General features: G+C 41.8%; 2 protein-coding genes and 1 long non-coding RNA gene across 3 annotated transcripts; 1 reads left to right on the forward strand and 2 right to left on the reverse strand.

The window, feature by feature from the left end:
* Nucleotides 1-339: 339 nt before the first annotated feature.
* On the reverse strand, nt 340-18,641 carry SERPINB5 (serpin family B member 5). The gene is made up of 6 exons (XM_055292142.2): nt 18,467-18,641; nt 15,797-15,934; nt 13,446-13,563; nt 9,782-9,924; nt 3,277-3,444; nt 340-2,096 (listed from the first exon to the last, which is right to left on the reverse strand). The coding sequence occupies exons 1-6, from the start codon at nt 18,632-18,634 to the stop codon at nt 1,704-1,706; spliced, it is 1,128 nt and encodes a 375-aa protein (XP_055148117.1). The 5' UTR covers nt 18,635-18,641; the 3' UTR covers nt 340-1,703.
* LOC129489488 (ATP synthase F(0) complex subunit C1, mitochondrial-like) lies at nt 5,482-5,927 on the reverse strand. Its single transcript, XM_055292157.2, is given in 1 exon segment — nt 5,482-5,927. A coding segment is annotated over 1 exon segment (411 nt). The 5' UTR covers nt 5,900-5,927; the 3' UTR covers nt 5,482-5,488.
* On the forward strand, nt 12,374-19,551 carry LOC134731977 (uncharacterized). The gene is made up of 2 exons (XR_010114738.1): nt 12,374-12,680; nt 18,487-19,551. It is a non-coding gene; the product is annotated as an uncharacterized lncRNA (long non-coding RNA).
* Nucleotides 19,552-19,957: the final 406 nt, after the last annotated feature.

The raw sequence follows: 19,957 nt of genomic DNA on the forward strand, positions 1-19,957 counted from the left end.
TGTTTTGCTTTGTTTTTGTTTTTGTTTTTTGAGATGGAGTCTTGCTCTGTCGCCAGGCTAGAGTGCAGTGGCATGATCTCGGCTCACTGCAACCTCCGCCTCCCAGGTTCAAGCGATTCTCCTGCCTCAGCCTCCCAAGTAGCTGGGACTACAGGTGCGTGCCACCACGCCCAGCCAATTTTTGTATTTTTAGTGGAGACGGGGTTTCACTATGTTGGCCAGGATGGTCTCGATCTCTTGACCTTGTGATCTGCCTGCCTCAGGGATGCTTTTGTGAATGCATGGCTTGGTTCTATTTCAAAATAGTCTAACTTAATGGGGAAAAAAAAAAACAAGACATGTAGTTCAATAATATTTTATTGTCAATAGCATAGGAGAAATTCAATATTGAATCTCAGAACAAGAAGAACCTATTTACAATGCATGGCAAGGAAGAGATGGGAGAAGGAATGTCACAAAATCTTTGGTAAATATATATATTTTTTATAGAGAAGTAATCCATGAACCTGCAACATGGATAGCTTATCCAACCAACTTCATGAATTACTATTAATATAAGTTACATGCTTGCAATCTAAAATAACTAAACCCATAGACTGAAAAACTATGTGTCAAGGTAATGTGAGCACTTTAATCGCTTTACTTATATTTCTAAAGGCAGTAGTTTCCTCTCCTTTTCCCACTATCACATTAGACGAAAAGACAAGTTCCTTCAACACAAATTCTGATATTGGCTATTGTGAGAATCCCTGTGTGAGTCAGTTAGAAGCCCCTGCCACCAGTCTAGTGCCAACCAAATGACCAGGTGGGACAGCTATCAAAAATGAAAGTGAATTTATATTAAGATCTGAACTTCTTCTTGGGGTCTTACATTTCAGCTACTAGTGGTCTATAATTCCTTATCCAACATTCCACAATCTGAAAAGCTCCGCGAACAAAGTGTTTTTGTAAGTTGGCGGCATACGCATTTGGCAGCAAAATTTGATCCCTGATGGGCTACTTAGTCTTTATATGTCCATTTTGTCTGAATATTCTACATTTTGTTGCAGCATATTAAGGTGTTGATTTATAGGGTGCTGCCCCAGATCTGATCCATGAAGTTCTATAACATACAGTGTGTGTAAAATATTATCTTTTGAAAATCCCCAAAATTCAGAATTTGAATAAACATCTGCCTGCCAGGGTTTAACATAAGGACTTCTGGACCTATAGTAGCCTGAGCATGTGCCCAAGTTTCACTGGAGCCAGGGCAGTTTCGTGGGTCCCACGCACCACACTTTCTTCAGTCTTTCAGGGAAGCAAGAATGTCTGGAACATTCTCTATCCCAAAGAAGGAAGGCATAGTGCTGGGAAGAAGAGCTTCCAGTCTTCCTTAGAGGAGTTATCTTTGTGGAAGACTGAATTTCTGCCAACTACCCCGGACAATTTGACAAATAATGAATAAATATTTTTCCTCTAAGATGATTCCTTTTCATTAAAAGCATATGTCATTGTCTTATGGGAAAAAAGGAAACAAAAGATAGAATTGGAAAAAAAAAAAAAGGTCTATCTGTTTGAAGGCTACATATGACAAGTACTGGCGGCTTCCTGATCCAGCAATGTTAGCAATTTATTGTATCTAGAAAATGAATCTCTGGATGCAGAGTTTACAGAAATCGGCATCCACAGAAAAGTCAGGGGGGACTTAACATGGGCTATGCCACTTAAGGAGAACAGAATTTGCCAAAGAAAATGATGTTTCGAGTTTTGTTGTGCCTGATGATGTAAATAAAGGGATGGTCAGCATTCAATTCATCCTTGTGCTGCAGGATCCGTGCTCCTGGCACCTCTATGGAATCCCCACCATCTTCAGTTATTTCTAAGCACACTTTGTGGATAACATTTGATAGGGCCACTCCCTTGGTCTCTGACATTCCAGAGAAATCAGATGTGTCTTCACTGAAGATATGTTTCAGCCCTAGATTTTCCAGACTAGCCTTGGGATCAACCGTCTTTTCCACCTTAAATTTTGGAATGGAGAGTTTGACCTTGGCATTGGCCATGGTGCTGGGATTAGTCCACTGCGACAGCGACTCTGAGTTGAGTTGTTTTTCAATCTGAAGGACAAAAATGAAAAGAAATTATTTTTATTTATTTCCAGTTGTAAAAGACCTGGCTTGATTGAAAACATAAGGTGTTATTATAAGCCCAGTTTCAAAGCAGTCTGAGTGGAACATCAAAGATGGCCCAGAAGTTTTTAGTATATGACTCAGGAGACCCAGCAGCCACCCAGCTGTGTCCTCCTCCTCCCCAGCCTATAACAGTGTTCCCTTTGCACTGAAATTTATGAGGACAGGGTTCTGTTTTTTCATTTTAAGTTAGACAGTAGTTTTTTGTTTGTTTGTTTGTTTGTTTGTTTGGGTTTTTTTAGACAATCTTGTTCTGTCACCCGGGCTGGAGTGTAATGGTGTGATCTTGGCTCATTGCAACCTCCGCCTCCTGGGTTCAAGCAATTCTCATGCCACAGCCTCTCAAGTAGCTGGGATTACAGGCACACTCCACCATGCCCAGCTAAATTTTCTTTTGTATTTGTAGTAGAGACAGGGTTTCATCATGTTGGCCAAGCTGGTCTCAAACTCCTGGCTTCAAGTGATGTGCCAGCCTCAGCCTCCCAAAGGGCTGGGATTAAAGGTGTGAGCCACCGCACCCAACCTTAAGTTCGAGAGTAGATTTATAGAAACAAATGCCTGGATTGTGATGTTGCATAGTGAAATGAATATAAAATTAGAAAGCCTTTTACACATATTTCTTGAATGCTTATTGTAATTTCTCTACGAGGAAATCCAGAATATTCATGTACTAAGAATGGCATCAGATTTAAAAAATTAAATTAAAGCTAAAGTTACTTTTTTTTTTTTTTAATGGGAATTTGAACTAACTCTGAGCCCTGCCCATAGACCAGTTACCTACCCCTCTGTGCCTCAGCTCCCTCACTGGTAAACAAGAGTGTGGTAACGGTCTCTAACTCATCAGACTGCTGTAAGAATCAAATGAGATAATGTACATAGACAACTTAGCACAGTCCCTAGAACACTGTAAGTGCCAAATAAATGTTGGCTATTGTTAATATTAAGGAGGAAAGGCCCCAGAAGGAACCACGGGCCCTTGGAGGTGACTGAGCCCGTGGCAATAAGGGAGGGCTGCCGGCCCAGCTCTCACGGCCCACACAGCCCTGTTGGCACAACTCTTTGCCAAGGCAGGAGGTGCCTTTGTGGAGAGCAACTGCCTTCTCCTTACCTTCTCCAAGCCTGTGGACTCGTCCTCCACATCCTTGGGTAGCAGGATGAACATGCTGAGATGCTTATTTTGAAAAGGAAGCTCTATGATCTTACAGTTGATACTGTCAATGTTTCCCATACAGAACGTGGCCTCCATGTTCATCATCTGCACTGGTTTGGTGTCTGTCTGTAAAAGGGAAAATTTGGACTGCTTACTTTTCAATTTACACATGCATAAATATATATATATATACACACACACACACATATACCCACATGTATATATACAGACACACATACATATATACCTACACCTATATATATATACAGACATACATACATATATACATACACCTATATATACACATATACATATATATGCATACATACATATACACACTTATGTACATATACATATACACACACCTATATATACACACACTTATATATACATACTACATATATACCCCATACATATATACACACATGCACATATATACACACATATATATGCAAACACATAAATATATATGTACACATATATACACAAATTCGCTCTTGACACAGTGTCAGATTATTATGGCTTATAATTCATCATCCACTGAGATCCAAACTGTATTGCACCCAAACCAGAGACTGCCCTGTGAAGAGTTTGTGTTCCTTTGAAAAGTTATTCACATACTTTATAATCTATATGTTACACATTGCAGGAAGTATATATAATACTGTATTTGCATAGATCAAACCTTAAAAATAAGACCGTATGGCTGTAAATATAGGCAACATTTGTTATTCTTTTTTTTTTTTTTTTTTTTTTTGAGACAGTCTCGCTCTGTCGCCCAGGCTGGAGTGCAGTGGCGCAATCTCGGCTCACTGCAAGCTCTGCCTCCCGGGTTCATGCCATTCTCCTGCCCCAGCCTCTCCGAGTAGCTGGGACCACAGGCGCCCGCCACCACACTCAGCTAATTTTTTTGTATTTTTAGTAGAGACGGGGTTTCACCATGGTCTCGATCTCCTGATCTCGTGATCCGCCTGCCTCGGCCTCCCAAAGTGCTGGGATTACATGCGTGAACCACTGCGCCCGGCCACATTTGTTATTCTTTACAGATGCCTATGAGATCTTTAAACTATTCCTGGTGGAGCTGACTTGAAAGTAAATTCTCCTGCAAACCCACATAACCATTTATATAGCTTTTCCTAATAAAATACCTGATTTCAAAAATTGGCTGGGTGTGGTGCCTCACGCCTGTAATCCTGCACCTTGGGAGACCACTTGAGGTCAGGAGTTCGAGACCAGCCTGGCCAACATGGTGAAACATTGTCTCTACTAAAAAATACAAAAGTCAGCCAGACGTGGTGGCACACACCTGTAATCTCAGCTACTTGGGAAACTGAAGGAGGAGAATTGCTTGAACCTGGGAACCAGAAGTTGGTGTGAGCCAAGATCACACCACTGCACTCACTCCAGCCCAGGCAACGGAGCGAGACTCCATCTCAAAACAAAACAGAACAATAACAACAACAAACTTAGCACATAGCAGAACAAAACAATATTTGTTGTGACCTCTCTGTTTGTCTTTGGTTTGAATTGCCCACTCCCCATTGTACTGCCACCTACTCAGATCCAAGCTAATGAACAAAGTCTGAATTGAAGATAAGAACCTTGGTTTTTAGTCCCAAATGTGACATAAACAGATTCTGTGGCCTTGAGCAAATCACTCAATCTCTCCAGGCCTCAGTATTCTTGTCAGTAGAATGAAGAAATTGTAAATTCAGAATAATGGTTACCACTGGGGAGGAAGAAAGAGGAACAGGACAGTAGAGTGAGCAGTGAAGGGACACATACAAAGCAATGCAACTGTTGTTATATTTTTTCTTTAAAATATCTGAAATAATTAAGGCAAAATATTAAGTTCAAAAAGATGACTGATCAGTATATGGGTGTTTGTTTTATTATTCTCTATCATTTTCTGAATGCTTGGAGTATTGCATAATTTTTAAAAAGGAAAATGTTCTTTAAAATTATCTCTAAGTCTTTTTAAAATTATCTGTAAGTCCCTTTGAGCTCCACTGTATGCCCTCTTCTTTTTTTTTTTTTTTTTTTTTTTTTTTTTTTTTTTTTTTTTTTTTTTCAGAAACGTTGTGTTCAATGGTAAAGCTTAGCACAACCCAGCACCAGGAATGGTGTGGAGTCACAGCAGCAGGGACAGGCAGGTGACCCCCACAGAGCTTCACATGGCGAAGAGGATAAGGAAGGCGACCATCAAACAGAAAAGCCCCATCGCCTCAGATAGGGCAAAGCCCAGAATGGCATAGAAGAAGAGCTGCTGCTTGAGAGATGGGTTCCTGGCATAGCCAATGATCAAGCTGCCAAACACTGTTCCAACGCTAGCCCCTGAACCAGCCACACCAACTGTGTCTGCCCCAGCAACAATAAACTTGGCTGCTGTGTCAATGTCCCAAGAGACAACCCTGGTCTAGAACTCCCATCTGGCCACCTAAAGTGGGGAGCTGCTGTAGGGAGGCTGTTTAGATGAATTCTCTGGGCTATTCAAGAAGGAGGCAGACACAGGCCTGATTAGACCCCTAGTACAACAGCAGATCAGAGCTGGAGAAATAAGTAATGCCCCGGTGGTCTGCATTTTTTCAGTCTCCCAACTTTAGCCCTTGGTCTCACCCTCCTGCTCTTCTTAAAGGGAGCCCATGGAAGGGTCTGATCGTTCAGGTCTTTATCTCCAAGCACTGCCCAGGCCTTTTCTTCTCTTTGCTCCTATTAACACCTGGCCTCCTGTCTCTGCTCCAGAGATGACTGATTTCCTGAAGGAAAATCAATTCACGCTAAGATGTAAAAGACTAACAGTAACGTAGTATAACCTATTGACATATACCTCCCATGGGATATTTGCCTGTTAACTAAATCTCTTTGGGGAGAAATTTCAAGCTTCATATCAAGCCTGCAAGGATAATACTCCAGTAAACTTGCATTTGGTATCTTCAAATACTAAGCTGAACCTTCCCCAATACCTCTCTCCAGCAGAGCTAAACCTTATTTATTTTACTTTTGTATATACCTCTATGTTAACACTTGCCACAGTGTTAGAAACATTATCTAGTGATTGTCTTTCCACTTCCCACCCCAACTAGAATACAGTCAAGGAAGAAACTAAGTCTTATTTTCTACCCCAGCTTGTAGTTGCTCACTGAATATTTGGCTGATAAATAATGGAAGACCTCAACTCTATGTGTAACCAAAAACAGAATTATATTAAAACATACTACTTTGGAGGTTAACAGATAATTCTTCCTTTTATTTCTACTAAAGAGGATATTGTCTTAAAATATATTCCTCCCAAAGAAATTTGTCTAAAAATCTCCAATAGGTTAGACTGCTCATAGTTTCTGAATGTGCACATAGTTGTGGCCTCCAAAAACTGTCATCAATTTCACGTATCGGCACTGACTATGGGTACTTTATTTTCTGAAACACATGTTGAGACATATCTTCTGAAAAGAGGACCAAATAAAGACTATCTACCCCAGAAAATATAATACAACATATATACTAATATAGATATATATGGATAGATATCTTTATCAGAATAAGTACTATACTAAACTTTTAATAATGTAACTTCACCAATTTAGTCTAACCCTTACCGGAGACACCATGGGGCATGAGAAAAGGTTTAGTAATGTCACTCAAAAAGTTCTAGGGCTGACAAAGCAATTCAAAGAAAACAAAGGAGAAGTAATAGCATCTGCATTCAAAAGAAGGGTGCAGCCTCAGGCAACTGTGAATAGAGTTTTATTGCTTTATCAAGTGAAACTCTGAGAGATCAATGACATTTCAAACTCTTATTAATTCTGTTCATAAAGGCTGAGTTTCCAGGATCTTATATAACCTAGTTTTATGATTTAATAGCAAGAATAAAGGAATAGCACACATTCTTCCTCCCTTCTCAAAAAACACACATTAATACTTTCTTAATGAAAAAAGTACGACCCTTAGTGTGGTTGACACAAGAGTCCACATTCTACTCATTGACTATTGCAACATTTTCATGGTGTTCCTTCCAGGCTGGCTCTGGGATCTTGAAGAGAGGCACCATTGGCAACCTGTTTCAGATTTCACTTAAACAGAGTTAGGAACCCTTTGCCAGCCCTTGCTAGGGAGGAGAGCCAATCACTGATCAAAGGAGCCAGAGGGGTCACTCCATGACAGTAAAGGCTGTGTGGATGCCATCAGGGCCAGTGGGGCCAATACCCCTCCCTAACTCACAGTAGAGGCTGGGTAAAGTCACATTCCACTTCCACTCCAGATAAAAGACAACACTGAGAAGGTCAAAGAGCCATGCTTAAAACTCAAGGAACTGTGTGTGCAAAACACAAGAGTGTGAAGAGCCTAAGCTATGCCTCTAGAACCTCAGACAGACCTCTTGGGTGCAGTGTCAATCCTGTCTCTGCAGTCAGCTTTGAGAAGACCACTGCAGTTGGGAAGCTAAGCTCAGGAAGGTAGGAGGGCCTCCTACCCATCCCTCAGCACCCATGGATATTTTGAGTCGGTGAGAAGCAGTAACAGTCATCATTGTCTTCTCCCAGTGAAAATGCCCATTGGGTCTTGCATAGGAAACCATGGTAGTCCCAAAGTCCAGTCAGGTTTTGTCTGCTATTGATTGTTTAAACAAACTGACCCTTAGGGACTGACCATTCATTCAACAAATTTGCTGAGCACCTACTGATGTGTTAGAGACTTGGCCAGAAATTGTAGACACTGAGGTGAATAACACATTGTCCCTACCTTAAAAATCCCATGCACTAGTAGGGGATCTATGTAAGTAAACAGATTTCACTGTGGAAAGCACATTCTGGCAGGGGACAGGGGAGAGTATGAAAAAAATTCCATGGGAATAAAGAAAGAAAGAGTAATGGAACCCATCCAGCTAACCCAGGCGTAGATTGTATCTTGCAGGGCTTTTCCTCATGGATGCTAGCATTAAGAAGGTGCTACTATATTTGGCAAAAACAAGATATTGATGCTAGGTACTCCAAGTACTGGGAGAAGCAGGAAAACTAGAACTGATGCATAGGAGCTGCAGGTAACTAAGCTACCTTCAAGTACTGTACTAACTGAAGTGCTGCCTCCAGTCTAACACAAGGCAGATCCCACCCACGGAGACCCCATCACATCATCATATAGATCTCTGGGTTTTCCAATAAAATGGGTAAAATTTCCAGTCTCAGTTCCTTGGTCTCATTTACAAAAGAGGTACTTAACCCATTTCTTTTTTTTTTTTTTTTTTTTTTTGAGATGGAGTCTCACTCTGTCACCCAGGCTGGAGTGCAGTGGCACAATCTCAGCTCACTGCAACCTCTGCCTCCTGGGTTCAAGCCATTCTCCTGTCTCAGCCTCCTGAGCAGCTGGGATTACAGGCACCATGCCTGGCTAATTTTTGTATTTTTAGTAGAGATGGGGTTTTACCATGTTGGTCAGGCTGGTCTCAAACTCCTGACCTTGTGATCTGCCTGCCTTGACTTCCCAAAGTGCTGGGATTACGGGCATGAGCCACTGCGCCCACCTTCTATTAATTATTTTAACATATTTACTTCAACAGTATCAATGAGACTGGCCTGCAAAACAGGTTCTTAATTCTTCCCATAATGACTTCCAGTGATGCCAATGAGTAAGCTATACTTTGTTTTTTCACAGCCAACAAGTGCCTCAAAGCATCTGGTTTTGTTTGTTTGTTTGCTTGTTTTTCTTGAGATGGAGTTTCACTCTTGTTGCCCAGCTGGAGTGCAGTGGTGCAGTCTCAGCTGACTGCAACCTCTGCCTCCCAGGGTCAAGTGATTCTCCTACCTCAGCCTCCCATGTAGCTGAGATTACAGGCACCCATGACCATGCCCAGCTAATTTTTGTATTTTTAGTAGAGACAGGGTTTCACCATGTTGGCCAGGCTGGTCTCCAACTCCTGACCTCAGGTGATCTGCCCGCCTCGGCCTCCCAAAGTCATGGGATTACAGGCGTGAGCCACCACGCCCAGCCATCAAAGCATCTTATAAATTATAAATTAAAATCCCAGAACAATATACTTCACTATCAACAGATAAGGAAATGAGATGCTAGAGAAGTTAATCAATCAGGAACAAGATTCCTAGATGTCAAGGTTTCATGATAATCCAAAGTCCTCTGATAATAGAGTTTGGTCTTTTCCTTTTCTGCTAAAGTTCTCAGATGTTTGTAGCTATTTTTCAGCCAGTGACTTAGCTTTCCTCGCTGGGTTAAAAATTATATAAAGTTTCACTCAGCTCAGATCCTTGAAGACATTCTGGAAAAGAGGAGGGAGGGCCTCTGGATTCTGGCTCTTTTTGTACCACTTACCTTCCAGCTGTTCATCTCAGGAAAGGCACTTTGCCAGCCGTGCCCTCAGGTTCCTCATTGGAATGGATTTATGCCCCACTCTGTCCCTATCATTTTTCACATCTATAATTGGGCTCCTTTTATTGCTACATGCTTCCCCACATACCTTGTTGACTCTGAAAGGACATTCTTTTGTTTCTGATTCAGGAAATTTCTTCATCCACTTGCCAACAAAGTAGGCGGCATTAACCACAAGGATTTTGGTCTGGTCGTTCACACTGTTGTCAGCTAAAATGTTCTCAAAGTGGCCTGCAACAATTTTAGGAAAACACAAGTAGCAGAATTATTCTTCCAAACTACATCTGAAATTCACATGCATATTCGCTGAGTATTTACCACTTCGTGGAGTCACACCATGTAAGGCCTGGTAGTTCCAACCATCAAATTTCAGAAGGACTCCTTTCTCTCCTTCTACCTTGACACAACCAGATCTACCAAAGAGGTCAGGAGAGGAGAATGAAGGAGAGGGGAAGAAAAGAAGAGAAATAAAAAGGAAAGCACAGCTACCATTCTGAATGCCTATTCTGTGTCAGGCAGTATACAAGCTATTTGATACACATGATATATATTTCTTCCTACTTTACGAATGAGGAAGCTGAGACTCAGTGATGATAAGTCATTTTCCAAGGATGATATATAAACAAGGGTGGATTCAGGATTCAAAGCCAGCTCTTTCTGACTCCAAAGCCTGTGCTCTTGAATGAAAACACGTGATCACTTTCCTTATGGCAGAATTTCACATATATTATCTCAGTCTTTTCACAATGGTCCTATAAGGCAAAGATCATTATCTCCATTTTACAGTGCACTAAACTGAGGCTCAGAGAGGCCAAGGAGCTGTTCTAGTTTCCTCAGCTGGAAAGCATGTCTGAAGGTTCTCGCCTTCACCCCACAGCTCTCCATCCACTCCCTCAATTGCACTCCTTGCAGGCAGGCTGATTGCCTCAAGGTCAACTGTAATCACCATGGGGCTCAATCACAATTGTAGTTATTATAAAGCTAAATCCCAACAGCCAAAACAATTCAAGGGGAGTGATCCCTTAATAAAAAGAACTCCTCACATTTGAATAGCCCACAGGTTTTTTATAAAGGGTTTTCATTTACCTAATCTCCAATTTTCAGACCAATGTTCAGGGCCCACTTCACAGGCCTGTGACCCCTGTGTAGGACCCTGCACTTGGTTTAATGTTCAGATGTCACCACCTGAAAATTCTTAATAAATGTTTAAACAAGAGGCCCAGCATTTTTACTTTTGCCCTGGACCATGCAAATTATGTAACTGGTCCTGCCAACACTATCTAATATGTTGAATATATAATATGTTATTGAAGAAACCTGAAGAACAAAGAAGTGTGGGAGCCAGTAAACGACAGAGCTTCAACTTCAATCCTGAGCCTCCCATTTCAAATTCAGAAGTCTTTTCATGGCTGGATGCGGTGGCTGACACCTGTAATCCCAGCACTTTGGGAGGCTGAGGCAGGCGGATCACCTGAGGTCAGGAGTTTGGGACCAGCCTGGCCAACATGGTGAAACCCTGTATCTACTAAAAATACAAAGATTAGCTGGGCGTAGTGGCACACACCTGTAGTCCCAGCTACTTGGGAGGCTGAGACAGGAGAACCCCTTGAACCTGGGAGGTGGAGATTACAGTAAGCCAAGATCGTGCCGCTGCACTCCAGCCTGGGCGACAGAGCAGCATTCTGTCTCAAAAAAAAAGAGAAAGAAAGAATGGCATTCACAGCAACCTAGATGGAGCTGAAGACCATTATTCTTTTTTTTTTTTTTTTTTTTTTTTTTTGTGGGAGACACAGTTTCTCTCTTCTCACCCAGGCTGGAGTGCAATGGCGCAATCTCAGCTCATTGCAACCTCCGCCTCCCAGGTTCAAGTGATTATCCTGCCTCAGCCTCCCAAGTAGCTGGGACTACAGGTGCGTGACACCATGCCCAGCTGATTTTTGTGTTTTTAGTAGAGACTGGGTTTCACCATGTTGGCCAAACTGGTCCTGAGCTCCTGACCTCAGGTGATCCACCTGCCTTGGCCTCCCAAAGTGCTGGGATTATGGCATGAGCCACCATGCCTAGTCTGAAGACCATTATTCTAAGTGAAGTAACTTAGGAATGGAAAACCAAACATTGTATGTTCTCACTTATAAGTGGGAGCTAAGCTATGAGGATGCAAAGGCATAATAATGACATAATGAACTTTGTGGGGTGGGGGAAGAGTGGAAGGAGGTGAGGGATAGAAGACTACACATTGCATACAGTGTTGACTGCTTGGGTGATGGGTACACCAAAATCTCAGAAGTAACCACTAAAGAGCTTATCCATGTAACCAAAAACCACCTGTTCCCCAAAACCTTTGAAATAAAACACAATATAATACAATTTTAAAAATTAAATCAGGTAATATGTGCCCCATTTTACAGTTCAGTAAATTGAAGCTTTGTGTCCAAATATCAGTTAGTAAGTATCAGTGTCTGGATTTGAACCTAGGTGCTGAATGACTCCAGAGACCCTGTTCTTTCCATGTTCTCATCCTGCAGCTACTGTCCTGTTAGAACTTGCTCAGTCAGTAGAGAGAGAGAGCAGCTGGGGGAGCTAGTCATTCTCGCAGGAAGTGGGTCTCCCTTGCCCCGGAAGTGTGTCTCCCTTGCCCCGGAAGTGTATCCCTCCCTAGACAGCAGCGACTTCGTAGGCTTTATTCTTTCACGACTAGATTCGGCCTCCCAACGGGTCCCTCCAGATGCAATTATAAATATATCCACTGGGGAAGGGGACAAAGTCACTGATTTGCCCTCAAAATCATCATAACCCTAATTCTTTTCCAGCAAGGAAGACGACTCACCGGCAATTTTAAAGGAGGGACGAGGAGTTCCACGAGGGAGACGCCTGGGGGAAGCACTGAGCCGGAGAAAGAACCGGTTAGGAGCTTCTTGGGACCCCGGGGCTATCAGAGGAACGACCAGCATGGGGAGCTGCGGCACCGAGGACAAGCTGACACTACGGTTTGGTTTGGTGTTCTTTTTTCTCTTTTTTTTTTTTAAGACAGAGTCTCGCTCTGTCTCCCAGGCTGGAGTGCAGTGGTGTGATCTCTGCTCACTGCAAGCTCCGCCTCCCGGGTTCACGCCATTCTCCTGTCTCAGCCTCCCGAGTAGCTGGGACTACAGGCGCCCGCCACCTCGCCCGGCTAATTTTTTGTATTTTTAGTAGAGACGGGGTTTCACCGTGTCAGCCAGGATGGTCTCGATCTCCTGACCTCGTGATCCACCCACCTCAGCCTTCCAAAGTGCTGGGATTACAGACGTGAGCCACCGCGTCCGGCCGGTTTTTCTTATACGTATGTTGCCTATGTCCCTTTTTCCTTAACAAATTTGTAAAATTTGTTACCTGAAAGGGGCCTCGGGGATCATGAAGCCTATAATCCAGTCCCTCTATTTCCAGACTGAAAAATGGCCTCATGATTGGCTCAAAGTCATACTTTGTTAGAGGCACAGCTAGGATTCCACTAGGGCCTGTGACAGCTCGTCAGAGAGCAAGACAAAGTAGACTAACACTGAAGCACCAACAGTTTCTACCAAGTGATGAGATGATACAAGAATTGCCCAGAAATCCAAGTTGTTTACATGGCTTGAAGGGAAAGAATTTAGCTTGTGTGGTAAAAATATCCAGAGAATCCTCCAGATGTTTTTTTATCCTTGGAGCAAGCATTTATGAGATGGAAGGCCCTGTTTACTTGGTGATTGATAGCAGAACAATTAAAGGGTACTTGCCATCTGTGAGATCCTTAATTGAGTTGTTGATCTGACCTTTCGTTTCTTCCAGTTTATCTTTGAAGTCAACAGTTTCCAATTCCTTTGCATAGGGTCTCTTCGTAGAGCTGATGAACTCCTGAAAAACATGCAGTTCATAAAATCAGACTCTGTAGTTAAGCTATTGCATTGTTGTTCTCTTCTAACAAAAGGATTATTTAATATCAGCTGCTATATGTACACTTTCAAAATTGGTAACACCGTATGAATTGAAACCTCATGTAGAAGTCAGTGAATTTCTTTGTATTGAATGTTCCATTCTTTTCAATTATAAGATAATTTCAATTATTAAATGCATCTATCAATTTAATATCAGCTTTGGGGAAAACAAAAGAGATAGTATGTTAAATATACCCAATTCTCTTATGGGTTCTAATTTCAGAAACATGAAAATGTTGTATATCTACAGATACATATATATTAGAATATAGGAAATGTATAGAAAAGAGAATTATGAGCAGAAAACGCTTGTCCTTGCTGAACTAAATATCCTGTAGACTCTTGCTACTCAAACTGTGATCCAAGGTGGTGTATAGCATCACCTGAGACCTTGTAAGAAATGAAGAATCTCAGACCCCACCCCAGACATACTGAATCAGAATGCATTTTAACAAAATTTCCTGGTGTGCCATCTGCAAATTAAGGTTGGAAATACACTGCAGTAGAGAACATAGCAGGAGTTCTTACTCTAATGTTTATTTAAAATGTGCAACCCTAAACCCCATTCCCACCTTGACAATCAAGAACTACCTGGGTGTTAAAAGGGCCTGAAGAACTTGCCCTTTTAACACCCAGATAGTTCCAATGCAAGAGATCCTCCACAGACCAAACTTGTTTGGACCTTTAACTGGTAAATTTGCAGATGCTGTGCACCTAGCAGAAGCAATGGAAAGCAGTCTTTTAAAAAATCTTTTGTAATGAGCCGAGATCATGCCACTGCACCCCAGCCTGGGCAACAGAGCAAGACTCCATCTCAAAGGAAAAAAAAAAAAAACTTCACAACTCCTAGTCTGGTTAAGATCGTTCCAGATGTTGCGTGGAAGGTCAGCCAAACGAAATATAACTTGATTCAGTGTCATGTCAGTTCACTTCCAAGCACAGGGCTTCTTGAATTTCTTCAGAGCAGCTTCAGCCTTAGCCAATTAACTTAGCTTCAGTTAATTGCAAATCAACCTTGGGACTCACTGTCACCATTGACTAAGAGAAGCAATCTCACCTGAAAACATTAGAAAGCCTCAGCCAGATGAAGGAGGGCCTCCATTGTCCTCACTGCCAGCAATAAAAATGTGTTCATTGTCTCTTTCATGATCATTTGGGGAGCTCCTAGAAATTTTGTATACTCAGGCTTCAACTCACATCTCAGTTTTTTTTTTTAATTCTTCAGATGATTGTTGGAAGAAAAATGGTTGTGTATATGTAACTTTAAGCAACAAAAGTATACCCACAATATCTAGTAACCCATGTCCTCAAAAGATCTTAACCACAAAAATACCTACTGCAGAAAGTTGCAAAATCATGGTAAAATATTTAAAAACTGGTAGTCTAGCTTTTAGATTTGGAAAGCTTGAAATTCTGACCATCAAAACAGAAACTAAATCAACTCTATGTTACTGAAGTACAGAGGGAACCTTCATGTAGTCTAGAATATTGTCTGTGTGTTTCAAATACAGATTTTTAAAATATTACAACAATTGGTACCATAGTGTTGTTTGTATGATTCCTTAGAGCAATGGCTAAACTTAAATAACCAGAGCTGTCTGTGGAGATCCCCATCTGACCAGCCCAGCCAACAAAACTAATTTGTGACTGATGAAAATTGTGAATTCATAGTTATTATTTTTCTTACTGATTTTGAGAAACATCAGAAGAATTTTGTGTGCATAAAAAAATGAGGTGGAGAGCTTAAAACATTGTCCCAGGCCACATGCCCTGCTCTTTAAGGAGAAAGAAGTTTAAATCATGAGCTGTCTTACACTTTGTAAGACAGCTCATTATCTATGGAGCTACATTTATTAGAGAGTTAATTACTCTGTTCTCCATTCTCTCAGAGGAAGCTAAAAGAAAGGGTAAGATTTATTTGAAAGGGAAAAGGAAAGCCCATAAGCTTCTCTATATTTTGAGTTAGAAGATGTGACTGCAATTGATTCCCACTATACTCAACCTCTCCACTAGGATTTATTTATTTAAAGCCTCAAATCACAAGTGAACATCCTAGAAATGAGTTTCACTGAAAAAAAGTTGTAGGTCTAACAGCATGAAAATGCCACTCCTTGTAAAAAGTTAAGTCTTGCCACTTGCTTTAAACAACTTACTGTAGAAAGATTCAGAGATTTGTCTACGTAGAGCCGCTTGATTAGTTTCAGTGAGTAAAAGGAACTAAGTTTGTTTACATCAGATGTTACTGTTTGAAATCCAAAGGGCACATCTTTGACATTTTCAAAATGAAGAACCTGTTAAGAGAAAAATCCATTACCCAAAAAGCATTGCCTCTGAATGGTGCTGCACTGAAGTGGACACGTGATAATGACCAACGTCCTTGGGCATACAGAATCCTCCTGCCTAGTTCCCGTAAAGTAAGGCTGCTCAACCTCAGCGCTATTGACATTCAGGCTGGATGAGTCTTTGTGGGGCTGTCCTGGGCACTGCAGGATGCTTAGCAGCATCCCTGACCTACTGGATGCCAGTGGCATCCTCCCACTATTTGTGAGAACCCAAAATGTCTCCAGACATTGCCAGATTATCCCAGAGTGGGAAGGGGAGGACAGATTGTCCCCATGGAGAAACACTACCATAAAGGTACTCTTCCAAATCAGCCATCGAGAACATTTGTCCTTTCTTCAAAGTGATGCCCTTAATACTCACACAGAAGGATTTCCAAACTTGGAGAACGATGAAGCCAGGTTATAATTTCTATCCAATTCAGAGACCAGAGAAAGAGATTAATCAGAGATGCCATCATCAGGCAGGAATCAGATTTCAGGACAAGTGCCTCTAGCCAGAGTCTATCTAGTCCGTCTGGGTGCTTTAGCAAATGCCAGGTAAATAGATGTGTCATTTCTGATGGGCAGCTACAATAAATGGTGGGCTGCCCTGGGTGGGCTAGAGGCTAGAGTCAGACGGCCCTGCCTATGAATCCCAGCCTTCACCAACCCTTCTCCAACTCTTCAGAGCCCCCTTTCCTCTCTGTAAAATGGGCTGAAAATGCCTGCTTTCCTGAGTTGTTATGAGGATTACTTATATGTAAAACACGTAAAATATTATACGGATTCAAACTGTTAATTATTCTTGTAATAATATTGTAAGCCATTTAAAACCAGGATACTATCATTTGGAGCGCTTAAATCATTATATTTTGTTCCTTTTTTGGTGTTGTTCCAATAGTCCAGCATCTTTTCTGCCTTGCAACACTGCAACATGTAATGTCAGCATAAGATGATACCCTCCTCGCTCCATAACTCATAATGGCCGTGCTGTGGTTCCACAACCCAGATAATGAATGTCGCCAAACCGACACATTGTGCCGGTGAATTACATAGCCTCAGCATTGCAGGGTCAAATGCTGGTCCCAGACAGTGCATAACTCTCATGCCTAAAGATGGATGAAGGAGACCAGAAAATTTAAGAGCCCAGGTAACTACTGCTGGGGAACCAGTTGCATATACTGAGAAGATCTTGAGGAATTATTGAGGAACAGACCCACTACCCGGAAGTTCTCTTTCTCTGGCCTTTCTCTAATGGTAGATGAGAAATGAGGAATGGGAGATTGGGTAGGGATAGTGGAGTTGCTCATTCAGAGATGAGGCTCGATGAGAAGATACATCTCCTCTTCGCAGGAGTGAAGCTGCTTCAAGTCCCAAGTGTAAATTCTTCATCCTGACCTAAATAACTCTTATGGGCCATACTTTCTGGGCACATATGAATACAAGAAGGTGTTGCCTTTTTTTTTTTGTACAATCATATTCTTTTTTTTTTATTATTATACTTTAGGTTTTAGGGTACATGTGCACAATGTGCAGGTTTGTTACATATGTATCCATGTGCCATGTTGTTTTGCTGCACCCATTAACTCATCATTTAGCATTAGGTATATCTCCTAATGCTGTCCCTCCCCCCTCCCCCCCACCCCACAACAGTCCCCGGAGTGTGATGTGTTGCCTTTTTAAATGCTTATGAGCTAATGGAAAAGAAATTCTATTGAACCTAGAATGATTAGCATAAGAGTAATAATGAAATAGAATAACATTCACCTATTATCTAAAAATACATGAGGACTTAAAATGGAACAATCAGGAGAATCATCTCATTTGAAGGTCTAAGAACTTTACAAAGCTAGATAATCAACCATAGCCAGAAAGAAACCCTAAAACGATACAGATGCTCCTTGATTTATGATGAGGTTACATCTCAATAAACCCACTGTAAATTAAAAATATTATAAGTCAGAATGAAAAAGCTGTGATTACCCAGCAGACCTCCAGGTTCTCCATCACAGCCTGGTGCCTGTCCCAAATGTGAGTTGCATTACCTGCAAGCGAGCTTTCACGTTTAAAAATAGATTAAGATGCCTGTAATCCCAGCACTTTGGGAGGCCGAGGCAGGCGGATCACCTGAGGTCAGGAGTTCGAGACCAGCCTGGCCACATGGTGAAACCCTGTCTCTACTAAAAATACAAAAATTAGTCCGGCATTGTGGCATGCGCCTGTCGTCCCAGCTACTCAGAAGGCTGAGGAACCACAATCGCTTGAACCTGGAGGCTGCAGTGAGCCAAGATCGCACCACTGCCCTCCAGCCTGGGTGACAGAGTGGGACCCTGTCTCAAAAAAAAAAAAAAAAAAAAGATTAAGAGAGTCCTAGAATGGCACAATTCTGAATCTTGACCAATTCTGGCCACAAAGTCTACATTCCTTTATTCCGTAGGCACTGCGTATGGGTTCTAATAACTGTATTCCCACTTAAAGTAGAAGCAAGGTTTTGGGGCTTACCTGTCCAATTTCATTTGCAGTGTCACCTTTAGCACCCACTTGAGCAAGTGACAGAGAGGTGGAGAGACAGATTGGAGAGAAGAGGACATTGCCCAGTGGCTCCTTTTCACATAGTTGTTTGAACAGATCAACAGCAAAAGCCGAATTTGCTAGCTGCAGGGCATCCATTGTGGGCCTGGAAGCAAGGACAAGGGAGCGGTTAGTTTCTAAAGCATCTTTAACGTCTTCTCAACTGCATTCTGCCAACACTGTAAGAATTCTATTTAAACAAAGTAATTGATCTCAGAAGAAACAAGGAACTTCCTGTAAATTCAAAAGTAAGATCAGTTGTGAAGAAACTGCCAGGCAAATGTCCGAAGGCATGTGAGGTCCTCTGTGTGTCCAGACTCTGCAGTCTTGGGCCTGCTCAGCCACAGTGGCCGTTGTCGGGAGCCCAGTGGTCACACCTCTTCTCCCGCATATGTCAGAAAAGTTGACAGCACTAATCAACATCACTTGGTTTTATTTATCACATATTGTTTCCATTAGGATTTCAGTTAAACTACAAAGTTAAAATTTTTATAAAACAAAAACAGTCGAACTGCAGCAGTTTCGCATGGTTCAGCTTAATATTTAGTAAGTGTTATGAGTTGAATTGTGTCCCGCAAAAAGATGTTAAGTCCTAATCCCCATTACCTGTGAATGTGACCTTATGTGGAAACAGGGTATTTCCTATTTCTTAACTAATATATAATTAGTTAAGATGAAGTCACATTGGAGTTAGGTGAGCCCTAATCCAATATGACTGGTGTCCTTAAAGGAATAAGAGAAGAGACACAGAAACAGACATACACAGAGGGAAGATGTGAAGACACAAATGTCTTCACCTGTGTGAAGGACATGCCGTATGGCAATGGAGGCAGAGATTGGAGGGATGCTTCCACAAGCCAAAGAATGCTAAGAACTGCTGGCAACACCAGAAACCAAGAGAAAGTCGTGGAACATTCTCCCCTACAGCGTTCAGAGACAGCATGACCCTGCCGACGTCGTCATTTCAGAGTACTGGCCTCCAAGCCTGTGGATGAATAAAGCTTCTGTTGCTTTAAGCTGCCTGGTTTGTGGTGCTTTGTGATAGAAGTGCTAGAAAACCCTTAAAGTAAGTAATGCCTTTGCAGGACACCCAGCACATAACAATACTTAATAAACAGCAGCGGTTATTGTTTGTGTTCATCATATGCATCTGTGTGTAAGACACTACCCAGAGTGTTACAAGGATCAGTGGACCTCCTCCTTCTCTAAGCTCGTAGTCGCTTTGGGCAGATATGTAGACAAATAACTAGAATACAGAGCTGCCCAAGACATGTGAGTGGTATAATAAGTAGTATGGGAGTTAAAGAAAAGAGGGAACAGTTTCAAAATATGTAGCCTGTTAAAGTGGGTATAGCAGCAACTAGGCATCTTGTCACATCTCAGAGCTCTTTAATTCTAACACAGCAATTTCCAAAGTGTTGT

Source organism: Symphalangus syndactylus, chromosome 1 (genome assembly GCF_028878055.3).
Source record: "Symphalangus syndactylus isolate Jambi chromosome 1, NHGRI_mSymSyn1-v2.1_pri, whole genome shotgun sequence".
In the NCBI taxonomy this organism is placed as follows: Eukaryota; Metazoa; Chordata; class Mammalia; order Primates; family Hylobatidae; genus Symphalangus; species Symphalangus syndactylus.